The sequence below is a fragment of the Heptranchias perlo genome, chromosome 8 (assembly GCF_035084215.1).
Source record: "Heptranchias perlo isolate sHepPer1 chromosome 8, sHepPer1.hap1, whole genome shotgun sequence".
In the NCBI taxonomy this organism is placed as follows: Eukaryota; Metazoa; Chordata; class Chondrichthyes; order Hexanchiformes; family Hexanchidae; genus Heptranchias; species Heptranchias perlo.
Window position 1 is genome coordinate 25,672,968 of NC_090332.1, and position 19,381 is coordinate 25,692,348.

Sequence of the window (19,381 nt, forward strand, 5' to 3'; positions counted from 1 at the left end):
TCAATGCACTTAGGTTAATATTGCCACGGTACTTCGCATTTACTAATGCCAAAAGGTAGTAATGCTGTTTTGAGCCCAGAAGGTGGCAATAGTTGAGCATCACTTTTGTTAGGAGTAATTATGATGTTCAAAGCCGCATAACTTAAAATTACTGAGAATGTAAAGTCATACGCTAACGCTTCAAATAAGACTTCGAGTGAACTAAAAGTCACAATTTCATAATTTTTCAACATTAATAAATTAGAAATAATTTTGTATTTGAACCTTTTATACCTTTACTCCTCATTAATTCCTTTGTTGATACATTGTTTCTGTATTTTTCTCTGGGAAACTGTTTCCCCTGCCCAAGTTGCTCAGAACTATACATTAAACCATGACTGAGATTTCTTCCAATGTTTTTCCATAATAACACGCTGGAGATGAGAATCTTTCTGTATGAGGAATCGTGTCCCTTTGGCACAATATGCTGATGCTTCATTGAGAGGTGAACCACCACACCACCTATTACTAAACTTTACACTGTAACCTGTATGGGTTATATATTAATAAAACAAATATAATTATAAATACTGAAGCAGTGGTATATCAAATGATATATAATAATGCAAGTACCTACCAAAAACATGAAAGCCCAGAACACATGTATATGTATACCATTCCATATCTCTGCACTCAGAGCGATTTCTTATCAGCTTGCAGCCATTTTGAATATCCCCTAAAAACACAATGCCCTTAGATTAGTCAAAAAGCATTTTTTCCTTACAAAGTTATCAAACTTTCAGATAGTCTATTTAATATTTTGCCTTTTATTTTAGATTCTATCTTTTCTACCCTCCAATAGACATTTTCAAGATAGGATAGAAATGGTGAGTTCATCTGACTCCTTTTTGGAACACTCTCATCCAAAAATCTGGATTCACTGACTTGAAGCAGATACCTTTAGTTAGTGTTTTTCTCTTCCAACATGTTTTTTTCTTGCATCCAATTTCCCTCCTCAGTTATACCGATGGAACGATGGTCCAAAATGAACTTCATTGTTACATTCAAAGGTATCCCTCTTTTTCCACCCTTATTCCTGTTGACTGAGCCAATGCTGGTCAACTTTCTACTGAAGGGAAGCTTGCGAATGTCAATAAAAACTAGGATTGAAATTTAGATCAGCTACCCAAGTGTCTAATATGCTATAGCATTACCTAAAGACCCACTTTTTTTTTTGGCATTGAAACCTTCAAATCCATTGTATATAGTTTCCGAAGCCTAATAGAATAAACTCAATATATGATGATGAAAATCGCAAAGGTGTAGAATAATAATTATTATTGATTCCTGCCTAAGTAATGGAGTTTACTAACTGGATTCTGAGCGATTATCAGTATTAACACCTGATCACATCTTACCCTACTCTCACTGTCATTGAACCCTTATCAACATACTACGGTCACCTCAAGACTACACTTCTCAAACGCCTCCCTATTTGGTAACCCCAGCTCCACCTCACACAAACTGCATCTCATCCAGAACTCTACAGCCAACATCTTAATATCCATCAATCCGGTGCCCATAACCTCTGTCCTCACTGTTCCTCCATTCGTTCCCTGTGCCTCAGTGTATTAACTTAAAAATCCTCATTCTCAAATACCTCCATGGTCTCACCCTACTCTACCCTATATCAGCAAATTTCTTCCCAGTACAAGCCTGCCACTCTTCCAATTTTGCATTATTGTGTGTGCCCATCCATTTCCGCTCCACCATTGCTGACACGGCTTTAGCCATTACAACCTGTACTTTGTAATTCTTTTTCTAAATCTCTTTAACTTGCTAACTCTCTTTTGTGCTTCAAACACCTCCTAAACCATATTTATTGTAATATAAACTTTAAAGTAGAACAAACTATTTAAACCTAAAAATGTCAGCACAGGGGGAGATAGTGAGGTGTCATTCTGCAAGATATGGGAGTTTTGAGCACCAGGTGTTGACTTGGGCTAACATGTCTGTGGGAAGTGTCATCAACTCACATTGCTCGAGCTCAAAAGCTCAGGATTTGAGAAGGAAATGGAGACAATCCGATCCATCAGGGAGGGAGAGTTGTTTTTGGAGTGAAAGTTTGAGAGGGTAGTCAAACCAATGAGAGAAAAGGAGCATGCAGTGGAGCAGGAAACATGGATGACTATCCGAGTGGCAGGGAAAGGGAGGAAGGAAAGGTTAGAACAGGTGTGCCCAGAGCAACTTCAACTCTCAAAACAGCTTTGAAGCTCTAGTTTCCTGTGGAGAAAATAGGGTCTCTGGGCAGGCCAGTCAAATAAATATCAATGGCAACAACAAACAAGATATTAGCAAAACAACTAGAAATGCAGTAGTGATAGGGGATTCAATAGTTAGAGGGGATGATATGATCTTTTGCAGTCCAGACCAACAGTCCTGGATGCTTTGTTGCCACCCAAATGGTAGGACATATCGCAGAGTCTGGAAAAGATTATGCAAGGAGAGGGAGAGGAATCAGAAATGATTCATCTAGGTAAAGAAAAGTCTGAATTCCAGTAAAATGAATTTAGATTAGGAAAAGTTTAGGAGCAGGATTACTTCCCCAGTCATGTACTAAAACAGGGAAGCACAGAGAGATTAGGGAAATCAATACATGGTTAAAAGTGTGGAGTCAGGAAGAAAGATTCCAACTTGTAGGACATTGGCACCAGTTCTGGTACAGATGGAGTTATTCCACAAGGATGGGCTACATCTGAACAGGGAGGGAGCTAACGTACTGGCAAAATGGTTAAATAGGGAAGTGACATTGTATTTAAACTACTAAGGATGGGAACCAGAGACAATAAAAACAAACAGGATTAGCTAACTGTGAAGGGAGAAATAGATGTTCGAACAGAAAATAATTCAGTAAGAGGAATAAATTAAATGGACTAGTTATAAACAGGAAAAAGACTAAAAGGTAGGGGAGGAGCTTAGACAAAAAATATAGGAAAGGGAGCAGAGTATAAAAAAGCAAAAGAAGGTTAAATGCATGTATTGCAATGTGCAGAGTGTGGGAAGTAAACTGGGGGAACCTGAAGCAATTATTTAACAGGAAGATCTAGACTTAATAGCATTGACATAAACCTCGCTGTAAATTGAACAAGAATAAAAAATAAACATATCAGGATACAAAATTTTAGGAGGGATGACAATTATAATAAAGGAGGTGCTTTCAAACTTGGTTAAAGAGGGTAGATATAGACAAGGGAGGGTACAGACATAGTCAAAGATAAAAAGGGGCTTGTTACATTAGTAGAGGTGTATCTTAGACCTCTAAATTATGGAAAAAAAATTGGAAAAGATAATTCTTTAGAAGACCAAAGGAAGCTGCAAAGGGAAATTGATAAGATAGGGAAATGGGCTAAAAAGCAGCAGGTGGAATTCAGTCAGTAAGTTTAGGTGATCTATTTTGGTAACAAAAATAACAGCAGTAAATATACTCTCAATGGAGGTAGGCTCAGTGGTGTGGAGGAGAAGAGTAATTTGGGGGTACAGCTTCACAGGACATAAGTCTGTTTCAAAAAAAAAGCTAGTTCTTTTTGGGTCTTTTCTCGTTAGAACAACGCAGATTACAGGGCGATATGATAGAAGTATTTTAAATTATGAAAGAATAGGACAGGGTAGACAGAAGCACACTGTTTTTAGTTCTGAGGGGTCTAGAATGAGGGGCCATAGATACAAGATTAAATGTACGAGATTTAGAACAGACAGCAAAAGAAACTTGTCTATACAAAATTGTGAGGAAGTGGAATTCACTTCCAGGTTTAGTGGTGGAGGCAGAAACTATATCAATGTTCAAGATTAGTTGGACTAGGTGGATGAATGAAAAACAGATGAAGGAATTTGAGAACGGGGTGGGTAAATGTGATTCAGACTATTTGCTCGTGTGGAGGGTAAACGCCGATACAGACTGATTGGACCCAATGGCTTGTTTCCATGTATTTCTACGTATTTAGATGAATTCCCTTAACTTCTCTTCCAATTCCTGCTCGGTATCTAGCATTGTCCCGTAACACGCCGTAGGACATTTTTGCTGCATAAAAGGCATCACATAAATGTAAGCAGTAATTATTGTCAGAGTGACAGCAGCCTAAGAGGTAAACATTCAGGCAAAGCTATGAAATCTGCAGTCTGTTGTTATACTGCTAGACTGATAGGGGATAAAAATCGATAGAGGAGGTACTTAAAAGATTGGCAGTACTCAAAAGTAGAAGTTACCCGGTCCAGATGGGTGGCATCCTAGGTTACTGAGGGAAGTAAGGCTGGAAATTGCAGAGGCTGTGGCCACAATCTTCCAATCCTCCTTAGATATGGGGACGGTGCCAGAGGACTGGAGGTTTGCAAATGTTACATCCCTGTTCAAAAAAAGGGAGAGGGATAAATCTGGCAATTACAGGCCAGTCAGCCGAATGTCGATGGTGGGGAAGCTTTTAGAGACAATAATCCAGGACAAAATTAATTGGCACTTGGAAAAGTATGGGCCAATAAGTGAACATCAGCACGGATTTGTTAAAGGAAAATCGTATTTGACTAATTTGAGTTCTTGATGAAGTAACTGAGAGGGTTGATGAGGGTAGTGCGGTTGATGTGTCTATGGACTTTCAAAAGACATTTGATAAAGTACCACACAATAGACTTGTTAGCAAAATTAAAGACCATGGGATTAAAGGGACAGTGGCAGTGTGGAAAGAAAATTGGCTAAGGGACAGAAAGCAGAGAGTAGTGGTGAACGGTTGTTTTTCAGACTGGAGGGAAGTATACAATGGTCAGGGGTCAGTATTAGGACCACTGCTCTTTTTGATATATATTAATGACCTGGACTTGGGTATAGAGGGTATAATTTCAAAATTTGCAGATGACACGAAACTCGGAAATGTAGTAAACATGTGGAGGATAGTAACAGACTTCAGGAGGACATAGACAGACTGGTGAAATGGATAGAGACATGGCAGATTAAATTTAACACAGTAGTGTGAAGTGATACGTTTAGGTAGGAAGAATAAGGAGAGGCAATATTAACTAAATGGTACAATTTTAAAGGGGGTGCAGGAACAGAGACACCTGGGGCAGCACATACACAAATCTTTGAAGGTGGCAGGACAAGTTGAGAAGGCTATTAAAAAGCATACAGAATCCTGGGCTTTATTAGTAGAGGCATAGAGTTCAAAAGCAAGGAAGTTATGCTCTCCATATTCTGGTCTCCATATTATAGAAAGGAAACAGATGTATTGGAGAGGGTGCAAAAAAGATTCACAAGGTTGATACCAGAACTGAGAGGATATACTTATCAGGAAAGGCTGAATAGGCTGGGGCTCTTCTCTCTAGAAAAGAGAAGGCTGAGGGGTGACCTGATAGAGGTCTTCAAGATAATGAAAGGGTTTGATAGGGTAGACATAGAGAAAATGTTTCCACTTGTGGGGGAGTCCAAAACTAGAGGTCATAAATATAAAATAGTCGCTAATAAATCCAATAGAGAATTCAGGAGAAACTCCTTTACCCGAAGAGTGGTAAGAATGTGGAACGCACGGCCACAAGGAGTAGTTGAGGCAAATAGCATAGATGCATTTAAGGGGAAACTAGATAAGCATATGAGGGAAAAAGGAATAGAAGAGTATGCTGATAGGGTTAGATGAAGTAGGGAGGGAGGAGGCTCATGTGGAGCATGAATGCCGGCATAGACCAGGTGGGCTGAACGGCCTGTTTCTGTGCTGTAGTTTCAATGCAACTCGATGTAAACCTTCACAAAACACTGAATAAGTCGCAGTTGGAGTATTGTGTTCAATTTTGGGCACCACACTTTATGAAGGATGTCAAGGCCTTAGAGAGGGTGCAGAAAAGATTTACTGGAATGGTACCAGGGATGAGGGACTTCAGTTATGTGGAGAGACTGGAGAAGCTGGGGTTGTTCTCCATAGAACAGAGAAGGTTAAGGGGAGATTTGATAAAGGTGTTCAAAATCATGAACGGTTTTTGATAGAGTAAATAAGGAGAAACTGTTTCCAGTGGCAGAGGGTCGGTGACCAGAGCACACAGATTTAAGGTGATTGGCAAATGAGCCAGAGGTGACATGAGGAAACATAAGAACATAAGAAATAGGAGCAGGAGAAGGCCATCCGGCCCCTCGAGCCTGCTCCGCCATTCAACAAGATCATGGCTGATCTTCGACCTCAATGCCATTTTCTTGCACTATCCCCATATAAGAGACCATAAGAGATAGGAGCAGGAGTAGGCTATTTGGCCCCTTGAGCCTGCTCTGCCATTCAATGAGATCATGGCTGATCTGGTTTTTACCTCAACTCCACTTACCCGCCTTTTCCCCATATCCTTCGACTCCCTTGCTGATCAAAATTTTGTCTAACTCAGCCTTGAATGTATTCAATGACTCAGCCTCCACAGCTTTTTGGGGTAAAGAATTCCAAAGATTCACGGCCCTCTGGTAGAAGAAATTCCTCCTCTTTTCCGTCTTAAATGGGCGACCCCTTATGCTGAGACTATGCCCCCTAGTTTTAGATTCCCCCATGAGGGGCAACATCCTCTCAGCATCTACCCTATCGAGTCCCCTCAGAATCTTGTATGTTTGAATAAGATCTCCTCTCATTCTTTTAAACTCCAATGAGTATAGACCCAACCTGTTCAATCTTTCCTCATAAGGCAACCCTTCCATACCCAGAATCAACCGAGTGAACCTTCTCTGAACTGCCTCCAATGCAAGTATATCCTTCCTTAAATAAGGGCACCAGAACTGTACGCAGTACTCCAGGTGTGGTCTCACCAGCACCCTGTACAGTTGTAGCATGACTTCCCTGCTTTTATACTCCATCCCCCTAGAAATAAAGGCCAATATTCCGTTTGCCTTCCGGATTACCTATCACCTGTATGTTGACTTTGTGTTTCATGTAGGAGGACACCCAGATCCCTCTGTACCGTAGCATTTTGTAGTATTTCTCCATTCAAATAATATTTTGCTTTTTTATTTTTCCTCCCAAAGTGGATGACTTCACATTTTCCCACATTATAGTCCATCTGCCAAATTTTTGCCCATTCGCTTAACGTGTCAATATCCCTTTGCAGACACTTTGTGTCCTCATCGCAACTTGCTTTTCCACCTATCTTTGTATCATCAGCAAATTTGGCCACAAGACACTCCGTTCCTTCATCCAAGTCATTGATATATACTGTAAATAGTTGAGGCCCCAGCATTGATCCCTGCGGCACCCCACTAGTTACAGATTGCCACTTTGAAAATGACCCTATTATCCCGACTCTGTTTTCTGTTAGTTAGCCATGCCAGTATATTACCCCCAACACCATGAGCTCTTATCTTGTGCAGTAATCTTTTATGTGGCACCTTATCGAATGCCTTTTGGAAATCCAAATATACTGCATCCACTGGTTCCCCTTTATCCACCCTGCCCGTTACTTCCTCAAAGAACTCTAATAAAATTGTCAGACTTGATTTCCCCTTCATAAAACCATGACGACTCACCTTGATTGTATTATGATTCTCCAAATGTCCTGCTACTAATTCCTTAATAATGGATTCTAGCATTTTCCTAATGACAGATGTTAGGCTAACTGGTCTATAGTTACCTGCTTTCCGTCTCACTCCCTTCTTGAATAGGGGTGTTACGTTTGCGGTTTTCCAATCCGCTGGGACCTTTCCAGAATCTAGTGAATTCTGAAAGATTACAACCAATGCATCCACTATCTCTGTAGCCACTTCCTTTAAGACCCTCGGACGCAAGCCATCAGGTCCAGGGGACTTGCCAGCCTTTAGACCCATTAGTTTACCTAGTACTTTTCTCTAGTGATAGTGATTGTTTCTAGTTCCTCCCTCCCCTTTGCCCCTTGATTTTCTACTATTATTAGTGTCTTCTACTGTGAAGACACAAAATATCTGTTCAATTCCTCTGCGATTTCCTTGTTTTCCATTATTATTTCCCCAGTCTCATCCTCTAAGGGACCAATGTTTATTTTAGCTACCCTCTTCCTTTTTATGTACTTGTAGAAGCTTTTACTGTCAGTTTTTATATTTCTTGCTAGTTTACTCTCAATTTATTTTCTCCCTCTTTATTATTCTTTCAGTCATCCTTTGCTGGTTTTTAAAGTTTTCCCAATCTTCAGGCCTACCAGTAATCTTTGCCATGTTGTATGCTTTTTCTTTTAACTGATACCATCCTTTACTTCCTTAGTTAGTCATTTGTAAACAATTTTACAACACCAAGTTATAGTCCAGCAATTTTATTTTAAATTCACAAGCTTTCGGAGGCTACCTCCTTCCTCAGGTGAGGAAGGAGGTAGCCTCCGAAAGCTTGTGAATTTAAAATAAAATTGCTGGACTATAACTTGGTGTTGTAAAATTGTTTACAACTGTCAACCCCAGTCCATCACCGGCATCTCCACATCTTAGTTAGTCATGGTTGATATACCCTTTTTGTGGAGTCTTTCGTCCTAACAGGGATATATTTTTGTTGCGAGTCATAAAATATCTTTTTAAATGTTTGCCACTGCTTATCCACCATCATACCATCCAATCTGTTTACCCAGTCCACTTTAGCCAATTCCGCCCTCATTCTTTTATAATTGCCCTTATTTAAGTTTAATACAGTAGTTTCAGACCCTTGATGCCTTTAATATCTAGAAATCTATCGATCTCTGTTTTGAAAATACCTAATGACTGAGCCTCTAAGCCCTCTGGGGTAGAGAATTCCAAAGATTCAACACCCTCTGAGTGAAGAAATTTCTCCTCATCTCAGTCCTAAACAGCCTACCCCTTATTCTGAGACTGTGACCCCTGGTTCTAAACTCCCCAGCCAGGGGAAACATCCTCCCTGCATCTACCCTGTCGAGCCCTGTAAGAATTTTGTATGTTTCAATGAGATCACCTCTCATTCTTCTAAACTCTAGAGAATACAGGCCTAGTCTACTCAATCTCTCCTCATACGATGATCCCGCCATTCCAGGAATCAGTCTGGTGAACCTTCGTTGCACTCCCTCTATGGCAAGTATATTCCTTTCTGAGGTAAGGAGACCAAAATCGTACACAATACTCCAGGTGCGGTTACACCAAGGCCCTATATAATTGCAGTAAGACATATTTACTCCTGTACTCAAATCCTCTTGTAATAAAGGCCAATATACCATTTGCCTTCCTAACTGCTTGCTGCACCTGCATGTTAGCTTTCAGTGACTCATGTCCAAGGACACCCAGGTCCCTTGGGTAACATTGATGTTCAAATCTCTCACCATTTAAAAAATACTTTTTTTATGCAGCAAGTTGTAATGATCTGGAATGCACTGCCTGAAATGATGGTGGAAGCAGATTCAATAGTAACTTTCAAATACTTGAAGGGAAAAATTTACAGGGCTTTGGGGAAAGAGCAGGGGAATGTGACTAATTGGATAGCTCTTTCAAAGAGCCGGCACATGCACAATGGGCTGAATGGCCTCATCCTGTGCTGTACTAACTATGATATTATGAAACACCATTTCAGATTAATTTGAAACTGAAGGACTCATGATTGCAGTGCTCTGGTCTGCCTATGAATAAAATATCAGTAATGGAGACAGATTATATTTGCGAAATATTAGAAATGCATACAAATTTATTTGATGGTGTATTTAAGACTATATAGAAGTCTGGAGCTTGGGGTGGTGAGAAAGGGAAATAAAACTTACGCCACTGAATTATGTTAACTGCCACCATGTTGGCAGAGTTTAAATACAGACTATACTTGCACTGTGAGATTTAGCTTTCCCCACAGCACGAGAGGTCGTAGCAGCCTTAATACTGTATGACGCTAATCCAGCTCAGTGGTAATTTATAATGAATTCGTTCTGTATATAGGTGTAGAGAGCACAAATTGTGATTTATAAAATCTGAGATAGAAAGATTTTCAGTTTAGTTTTATTGTAGGCTGAAAGAAAATGTATTGTTCAAAACAACATTAAAGAAACCAACACAATGTAAGCACCATAAGTTACCTTAAAACAAATTCTTTTCACTTTTGGGAGGGAATATCAGAATACTTACAATATAGGATTTCATAGTCTCCTGAGTTAGACATTATGAAATTGGTATCTGGTGACCAGTCAAGGTGTGTAATATAACTGGAATGTCCCTAAAGAGGAGAAAGAAAAAAATCATAAAACCAATTTATAGATCATATGCCAATGACACATTTTGTTTAAATTGGAAAAGAAAAGTAGGAATGGAACAACTATCAGCCCATGTTTCAAAGTGCTGGTTGTGTAATACATTTGAGCCTAGATTTTCCCCTCTGCCATCTGAATGTTGTAGTGATGTTAATTGAATAGCCGGCAGCAGAACATGGGTAGAAGTTCTGACCTGAAGGAACTCTGCCCACTTTGCATGGTGGTGTAATTTCTTGGGGTGGGGGCCAGCAGTACAGGAAGCACCCACTCTGAAAGGGCATGACTTCATTTAAATGTTAATTTCTGGGTAGGGACATCCTGCACTCTATTTCTTGATATTTGGAGATGCGGGTTGTCATTTCTAAAAGAAGTCCATGCAAAATAGGTATCCAGGATTACTAGGAAATCAGATGTAGCTGATTTAAAGGGCACAGGTAAGTACATTGAATCTGTAATGTTTAGTCATTTTCTGACTATTTTTGTTATTTTTTTTCTGCTGGCACTTAAGAGGTTTTGTGCCAATTATTCAAACTTCCTTTTGCTCCTAGCAGCAATACTGGTATCAATGGGTTTCTCCTATCTGAGATGCTTGGAAGAGGAGGAGGAGGGCCTGCAGAGAGACGCCAGATTGATCAGGTTGTACGAGAAGAACTTTGTGTCTACTCACCAGGACCATAACAGCCACCTCTGCAGACAGAGTTGGGTAGACAATTAATGCCTGCAGTGGCTCCTCTTCACAAAGGAAGCTAGGACAGCATTACGAGTTGCTGCAGTGCATCCTGTGGATGGTATACGCTGCAGCCACAGTGCGCCGGTGGTGAAGGGAGTGAATGCTAAGGGTGGTGGAAGGGGTGCCTATCAAGTGGGCTGCTTTGTCCTGGATGGTGTCAAGCTTCTTGAGTGTTGCTGGAGCTGCACTCATCCAGGCAAGTGGAGAGTATTCCATCACACTCCTGACTTGTGCCTTGTAGATGATGGAAAGGCTTCGGGGAGTCAGGAGGTGAGTCACTTGCCGCAGAATACCCAGCCTCTGACCTGCTCTTGTAGCCACAGTATTTATATGGCTGGTCCAGTTAAGTTTCTGGTCAATGGTGACCCCCAGGATGTTGATGGTGGGGGATTCGGTGATGGTAATGCCGTTGAATGTCAAGGAGAGGTGGTTAGATTCTCTCTTGTTGGAGATGGTCATTGCCTGGCACTTGTCTGGCGCAAATGTTACTTGCCACTTATGAGCCCAAGCCTGGATGTTGTCCAGGTCTTGCTGCATGCGGGCTCGGACTGCTTCATTATTTGAGGGATTGCAAATGGAACTGAACACTGTGCAGTCATCAGTGAACATCCCCATTTCTGACCTTATGATGGAGGGAAGGTCATTGATGAAGCAGCTGAAGATGGTTGGGCCTAGGACACTGCCCTGAGGGACTCTTGCAGCAATGCCGTAGGGCTGAGATGATTGGCCTCCAACAACCACTACCATTTTCCTTTGTGCTAGGTATGACTCCAACCACTGGCGAGCTTTCCCCCTGATTCCCATTGACTTCAATTTTACTAGGGCTCCTTGGTGCCACACTCGGTCAAATACTGCCTTGATGTCAAGGGCAGTCACTCTCACCTCACCTCTGGAATTCAGCTCTTTTGTCCATGCTTTGACCAAGGCTGTAATGAGGTCTGGCGCCGAGTGGTCCTGGCGGAACCCAAACTGAGCATCGGTGAGCAGGTTATTGATGAGTAAGTGCTGCTTGGATAGCACTGTCGACGACACCTTCCATCACTTTGCTGATGATTGAGAGTAGACTGATGGGGCGGTAATTGGCTGGATTGGATTTGTCCTGCTTTTTGTGGACAGGTCATACCTGGGCAATTTTCCACAATGTCGGATAGATGCCAGTGTTGTAGCTGTACTGGAACAGCTTGGCTAGAGGCGCAGATAGTTCTGGAGCACAAGTCTTCAGCACTACAGCCGGGATGTTGTCGGGGCCCACAGCCTTTGCTCTATCCAGTGCACTCAGCCGTTTCTTGATATCACGTGGAGTGAATCGAATTGGCTGAAGACTGGCTTCTGTGATGGTGGCGATATCGGGAGGAGGCAGAGATGGCACTTCTGGCTGAAGATGTTTGAAAACGCTTCAGTCTTGTCTTTTGCGTTCACGTGCTGGACTCCGCCATCTTTGAGGATTAGGATGTTTACAGAGCTTCCTCCTCCTCTCGTTAGATGTTTAATTGTCCACCACCATTCACGACTGGATGTGGCAGGACTGCAGAGCTTTGATCTGATCCGTTGGTTGTGGAATCGCTTAGCTCTGTCCATAGCATGTTGCTTCCGCCGTTTAGCATGCATGTAGCCCTGTGTTGTAGCTTCACCAGGTTGGCACCTCATTTTTAGGTACACCTGGTGCTGCTCCTGGCATGCTCTTCCACACTCCTCATTGAACCAGGGTTGATCCCCTGGCTTGTTGATAATGGTGGAGTGAGGAATATGCCAGGCCATGAGGTTACAGATTGTGCTGGAATACAATTCTGCTGCTGTTGATGGCACACAGCGCCTCATGGATGCCCAGTTTTGTGCTGCTAGATCGGTTCTGAATCTGTCCCATTTAGCACGGTGGTAGTGCCACACAACACGTTGGATGGTGTCCTCAGTGCGAAGACGGAACTTCGTCTCCACGAGGACTGTGCGGTGGTCACTCCTACCAATACTGTCATGGACAGATGCATTTGCGACAGGTAGATTGGTGAGGACGAGGTCAAGTAAGTTTTTCCCTCGTGTTGGTTCGCTCACCACCTGCCGCAGGTCCAGTCTGGCAGCTATCTTCAGGACTCGGCCAGCTCGGTCAGTTGTGGTGCTACCGAGCCACTCTTGGTGATGGACATTGAAGTCCCCCACCCAGAGTACAGGTGTCATTAGAATGGCAATGTGGGTCACTGTGCTTGCCATCATGTCATACAGCACCACCTCCACCTCAGCAGCTGGCAAGTAGGGGATTATGTGCTGTGCTGCAATGTTACTTGCCTACAGATTTGTTGGGTTTCCTTTCCCTTAATTTTTTCCAGTCACTTTTTAGTTCCACTTCCTCTTTCAAACTCGGCAAAGGCAACCAATGGGGTTAAAGTGCCTTCTGAGCCTTTCCAAAAGTTTTAATAATTTTTGTTCCCCTATTTTGACACTCTCCTTTATCACTATTCTTTTAAATTTTAGTTAAACGCAATTACCTGCTCCCATTAAGAGTGTGCTTCATGCACCCCTCCAAATCGCCATCTGAAGTAATACACAGGAGCTAAGCATGGAAAATTGGGTGCAAACAACACACTTCAATTTGCGTCTTTCGAATACCCGCCACTAGCCATTTGGGCCTAAACTGTGTCCATATCAGAAAAGCTAGACTTCATTTTTTTCAAAAAGTAATTCTCCAAAAGGTAGCTGCAGATTGATTTCTCGTAACAGGGACAGCTACTATATCCTTGGGCCATAATAAAAACATGCCCCAACAAGTCTTTGTGATTCCCCAGCTACATACGCATATAGTAGCTTAGAAATGTGAAGAGGGTGTTTGAAACCACTGGTTTGGTAATGAGATGCCATAAGAATGAGAAACACAGCACCATTACACTTAATTTAAAATCCATTTTTTCTCAAAGACAATAGGCAGAATTTTTCCTGACTAACAACAGAAATATCATCTACTTTTTAAAAATTTGTCTGCACATAATTTAAAGTATATAACATAAAATAAAATGGGCACGTTTAATACGTTTCTTCTTTGGAGAAAAATAGGCTTCAGTTGCAAAATAATTTTTGTAGCCTTGCTTTGTTCTTTTTATAGACTGCTGTAAAATGCTAACTATTCTTTTGAGAAAATCTGTCACATGCCTTAAGATAAATGTATTTCAGTCCTTTTGTGTAATAAATCAGTCTTTCCAGACAACAGTTTTAACATACTAAAACCGATGTTGGCCAGTAAAGGGATATGTTATTAATGTTAAACTTCACCTATGTTGCATTTTTGGGGAATCTGATTGTTCCTTAGATGTAAAAGGAAAACCAGATCAACAATAAACTTAGAAGAAACAGGTTTAAACTTTGAGGACAGGATCCACTTTATAAATGCAAATCATACCTGAAGATTGATTAGGGCTATCAAGCATTTTAAAAAACCAGAATTAATCTTGCGATTAAAAATTTTACTCTCAGTTAATCTTGGTTTCAATCACATATTTAATTGATACAAATACTGCATCCATCTCATGCAAATTTGTTTTATTACTGGTGCCCAATATAATTCTTTGCACAAGATGGGGTACATCGGTATTCATGCCCTACATTCGGTAAAATTGTGTTTTTTTAGTGGATGGGGAACCAAATCTACCTGAATGATTGTTAATACGAAGAGACTCTCCTGTACAGTAAGTTTAAGCAGTCCATAGAAGCCTGGATCAATTGCTTGGTCTTCAAGAAACCAAATCTCATAGGTGTTACAATTTCTGTTAAAAGAGATACTCTGGGAACTTGATCAATCAGGAGAAAAATACATCTCCATCCATGGAGCAGACCAAAAAATACTTCTGGGCATATTAAATATTCTATCATATCAACAAATAATATTTTCAAATCTTGGCATAGTAGAAATAGAAGTTATAATTGAGAAGGTTCAGATGCAAATCTTAACTTGTAATCTCTTAAAAGAGCAAGATACCAGGTTATTAGAAGAGACCAGAAGCACAGCGAGGAAATCAATGATCTGGAAGTACAATTTCTACAACATAATATATTCCAGGCATCTTCCCAACTCTGGCAACTCCTCCCCATCTTAATATCCAGATTTTGCTACACGAGAACCAGATAGTTGAATTTTGTGACTAAGAATTATGCCAAAATTCTTCAGTTAATCAGACTTCACTGATCACCTTACATTTAGTTTAATTTCCTTGCAATCTAGAAGCTGAATTCCAAAAGTTAAATGTTTTTATACCATTATAAGCAGCTTATTGCCATTCTGCCAGACATTTGGCAGCTGTATAGAATTCCTTTGGATGAAAATTGAGCTTTGGGAGAGGGGTGGATTCCTGTTTAAAAAAGCTAGATCTTTAACCTTTATGGTAAATCATTCTTACTGAAAAGAAAACAAATCACCAATTTCTGTTTATTGGGCTTTACAGATGAGAAATCCAGATTTCTGAATTACACATATAAATCAAATTTTCCTGAAAGAGATCTAGAAGTTTCAGACAATGCAATGACCATGCCCAAACGCTGTGCAGCAGCAATCATCAAAATAAATAGCTGAACTATACAGCAAACCAATAGAGTACAAGTTAGAGGAAGCCATGTTTAACTTGTACAGTGCACTGGTCAGAGCACACCTTGAATGACCAGTTCTGATAACTGAGACAAGGGAAATATTCAAGCCAGAAAACTGATTAATAGGACCCGATATTTATGGGGAGGTTGTGGGGTAGCGTGGGGAAAACCTGGCAAGGCCAGGGCGAATTTAACAGCAGGACCTCGTTATAATAATTTTCTTCCATTTCCCACCTGGCAGCTGGCCAAATTGAAAGGCTGGTCGGGAAAACCAGAGACAGGAGGCCGCAATCAGGGACCCTTGGGGACGGTACCCAGCAATTGGGAGGGAGGGAGTTATGGATTGGGGCTTGGTGATGGTGGTGGTGGGGAAGGAAGAGTGTGGCAATTGGGAGGGAGGGAGCTATAGGTCGGGGCTTGGTGGGAGGGGAGGAAGAGGGCAGCAATCAGCCAGGGAGAGAGAGATCGGGTCTTGGTGGGGGGGGGAGGTGGGGGTGGGGGGGGGGGGGGGGGGGGAGGTTGCCGATTGTGGCAGGGAAATAGAGGTCGCAATCAGCAGAAGGGAGGCCAAAGGCTTCCTTAAGGGGCTGATGGGGCGAGGGGGAGGGTGGGGAGCACTCCTGGCCCGGAAGGAGTGCTATAAAATGCACTTACCTTCTGGAGCCGGCAGTTCCCACCTCCTTTTTTCTGCCGTGTTTCCCGAGCCCTGGGAAACCTGGTCGGCAACTGTTAAATTTAAATCAGGTTCCCACTTATACTGTGGGAGCCTGATTTAAATACGTTAATAAAGTGTCCCACCTCTCGAGGGCGGGCCACTCGCACGGCACGCTACTCACCGCCATAAAAACGACAATGGGCGCGTACGCAGCAGGTTGGGGACACGTTCCCTGTTTTAAAATTTTTAACCCCCCCCCCCCCCCCCCACCACCGCCAGTCATGGAGATACACAAAATAGTAAATAGAATGGAAAGGAGAATCTGGAACAATATTTCAAATTAAAATGTGTCAGGAGGATAAGGGGCTACAGCTTCAAACTAGTGAAAAACAAATTTAGCACTGATGTCAAGAGGTTGTTTACACAAACAGCGATCGACACAGTGATAGACTTCCAAGTAGAGTAGAGGATGCCAAAACTCTGGAATAAGTTATGAACCAGTCGGGGGCAGGGGCCATATGGATGAACCAAACAGGACAGTGTGGCCATCTTCATCTGTATGGGGTCAATTTTCAACTGCGGGGTGCCTGTTTTTCATCTACAAAACAGGTGACAGGCAGAGGAAAATCTGGTGGGCACCTTAGATGCCCTTTTGTGTGTCTGATTCAATTTTCAGGCAGGTCTTTAAATGGGCGCCCAGCATTCTCGCCCAAAAGAGGAGAGAGGCTGTTTAATTATGCAAATTAGGATTATATGTAGGAGCCTGATTGCAATTTTAATGTGCAAATGAGCAAAGCAAGCACTGTGGATGCTGGTCCCAGTTGTACCAAGCAATGAGCGGCCTAACCAGCAATCTTTAATGGGACTGCTGGAGGCTGTGCGGGAAAAGCTAAATTATTTTTAAAAGATTTTAGTGGGGCCAAGAGGAGCATTCCACCCAACAGCTATCACATCCTATCTTTGGTTCCATCCTCCTTCATGTATCAACAATCTTGACCTCACAGTCTTTTCTTACCTCAAGAACAACTCCCACATCATCTCTACTGTTAAAGCTGACTCCAAAAAACATGTTTTCCTCTTTCATGGCAAAAACTTCTTTTCCCCTTAACAACTCTTAATTCCCTATAGATGCCAAATTTGTCTGACAGTTGAATGCAAAGGAGGAGGGGTAAAACTGCCTGAATCCAACATAATTTTGAAGTATAAAATCCCTCAGGGACTCTTTCCCCATAATTTTCTTCTGGATGACAAATGGTCCTATCTTAAGGCATATGAATGTGAACAAATAAAGAAAAAAAGGTTTTGCTTAATTGTTCATATTAGAGTCTGCACAACACTTCATATAGTGGGACATTGCTGCAGGCTGTAATTTAATTGTAATGATGCCAGCTTGTCTCCACTTGCAAAATAAAATCATGAAAATTAAAGTTTATTTCTTTCACACAAATATGTCAAATCAATGTTTCATACCATAATACACTGTATTTATGCCATAATCTAAATTGTACTATTCAGCAAATATTCATGCAGTTTGGACAACATTCACAAATATATTATGAATCATGGAGGTGCACAACACTGACAAATGACTGAGGACCTCTATTGCTAAGTCTAAGTAAACATAATATTTGGCATTTTCTTGCTTCTGTCGCCCAGACTTGACTTTTGACTTTGACTTGAAAGTCTTAAACTTTTTTAGACTTGTATCAAAAAAAATCACCTCGACATGTTTATAGCACTTCACGAAGCACTTAATCAGTGCTGAAAAGGTGCATCAGAAAAGAATCAATTTAACTTTTTTTCTCCAACAGTTTTTCACAGCTGTCATCCTTGATCGTTGTAAGGAGTTGCACAACACCAGGTTATAGTCCAACAGCTTTATTTGAAATCACAAGCTTTCGGAGCTTTGCTCCTTCCTCAGGTGAGTGGACTCACCTGACGAAGGAGCAAAGCTCCGAAAGCTTGTGATTTCAAATAAAGCTGTTGGACTATAACCTGGTGTTGTGCAACTCCTTACATTTGTCCACCCCAGTCCATCACCGGCATCTCCACATCATCCTTGATCATAGCCTCGTGTCTGGTTTCCAACAGTAAATATTCTTCTAAGGAATTAAAATACAGATCAAGGGAGTTTACATGTTCTTATCCCAACACCATATGATGTATATTCCACATTACATTTGATCATTTAACTGCAAGTTTAAGTGATTTCTTAGCATCAACAGTTAGTTCATCATTTTGTAGTTTAAGGTTGAAATTAAAGTAATAAAGCTATTATAGATATTTCAACAGCTTTTTACAGTAATATTAACATTTCTTTCAACATCAACAGTTAGTGAGCTGGAAGTGTACAAAACTGTCCGGCACAGGGAGACATTCATTTCCCTGCACTTGTTCTAATCCAAGAGTTAAATGAGCTTTCCTGAAACAATTGAATCATTTGGGTAAAAATATATTCAGATATTCTAGAATGGTAGTTCTGCAACTCAGCATTTGAAGGGAAAGTTTAAAAAGAAATTGAAACAGAGCATTTTCTGAAAGTCTATGCATTTATAGGGCATGCCTAGTATGTGTCCACATGCGTATGCTTACTAAGGAATCAATAAATGTCCATACTTTTCTCATTAATGCCACTTCAGATTAAATAATTTTTATTAGTCACTTACAGTACATTTTCCTTGTCTGCTGTATTTTCTGCCATTTTCAGCTACTGTGTAGATGTAAACAAAATTGTCATGGGACCCCACTGCCAAGTAATTACCATCTGTAAAAGAAATAAAAGATATTCAATTATACATCCATTAGCACATATTAAACATGTATTTTCAGCACATCAAGCTCCCTGGGAATATCAAAAACAGAAGAGCTGCTGATGAGCATTCTAGATGAATTGGATGAGTGTTAGCAGTGGCTTAAACAGCTAATTGATTAAGCAACATACTGAAATGAATGTGACTTTTTGCTCCTTATATTCACTCACTTCACTTCTATTGTGGGTTGCTTGCTAAAATCCAATCTAGCGCACAAACTATGCCATAAATGACATCAATGCAGCTCTGAGGTCAGCTAGCGAGAGTTACAATTTAAGCCAAACATGCCCACTCAGAAAATTAAGACAAAAGCCTAAATTTTCCAATTGGGCTCAAGCCCAACTGAATTGGAGCACAGCACAATTCATGCCTGTCCTGTGTAATGAGGGTTGATGAAGCTGGTGTCAGCCTCTTTTTAAGAAGTTGGGTGAGCTCCATGCA

At 41.1% G+C, this 19,381-nt stretch overlaps 1 protein-coding gene across 11 annotated transcripts in view; it reads right to left on the reverse strand.

Annotated features, from left to right (window-relative positions):
* Positions 1-19,381, reverse strand: part of LOC137324491 (echinoderm microtubule-associated protein-like 4) — a 350,494-nt gene that overhangs the window by 10,008 nt on the left and 321,105 nt on the right. For all 11 annotated transcript variants that reach the window (XM_067988817.1, XM_067988815.1, XM_067988814.1 and 8 more), the window contains 3 exons: positions 18,797-18,894; positions 10,058-10,145; positions 617-715 (listed from right to left, as the gene is read on the reverse strand). In XM_067988817.1, the coding sequence (XP_067844918.1) occupies positions 617-715; positions 10,058-10,145; positions 18,797-18,894 (285 nt within the window). The remainder of the gene's footprint in view (positions 1-616; positions 716-10,057; positions 10,146-18,796; positions 18,895-19,381) is intronic.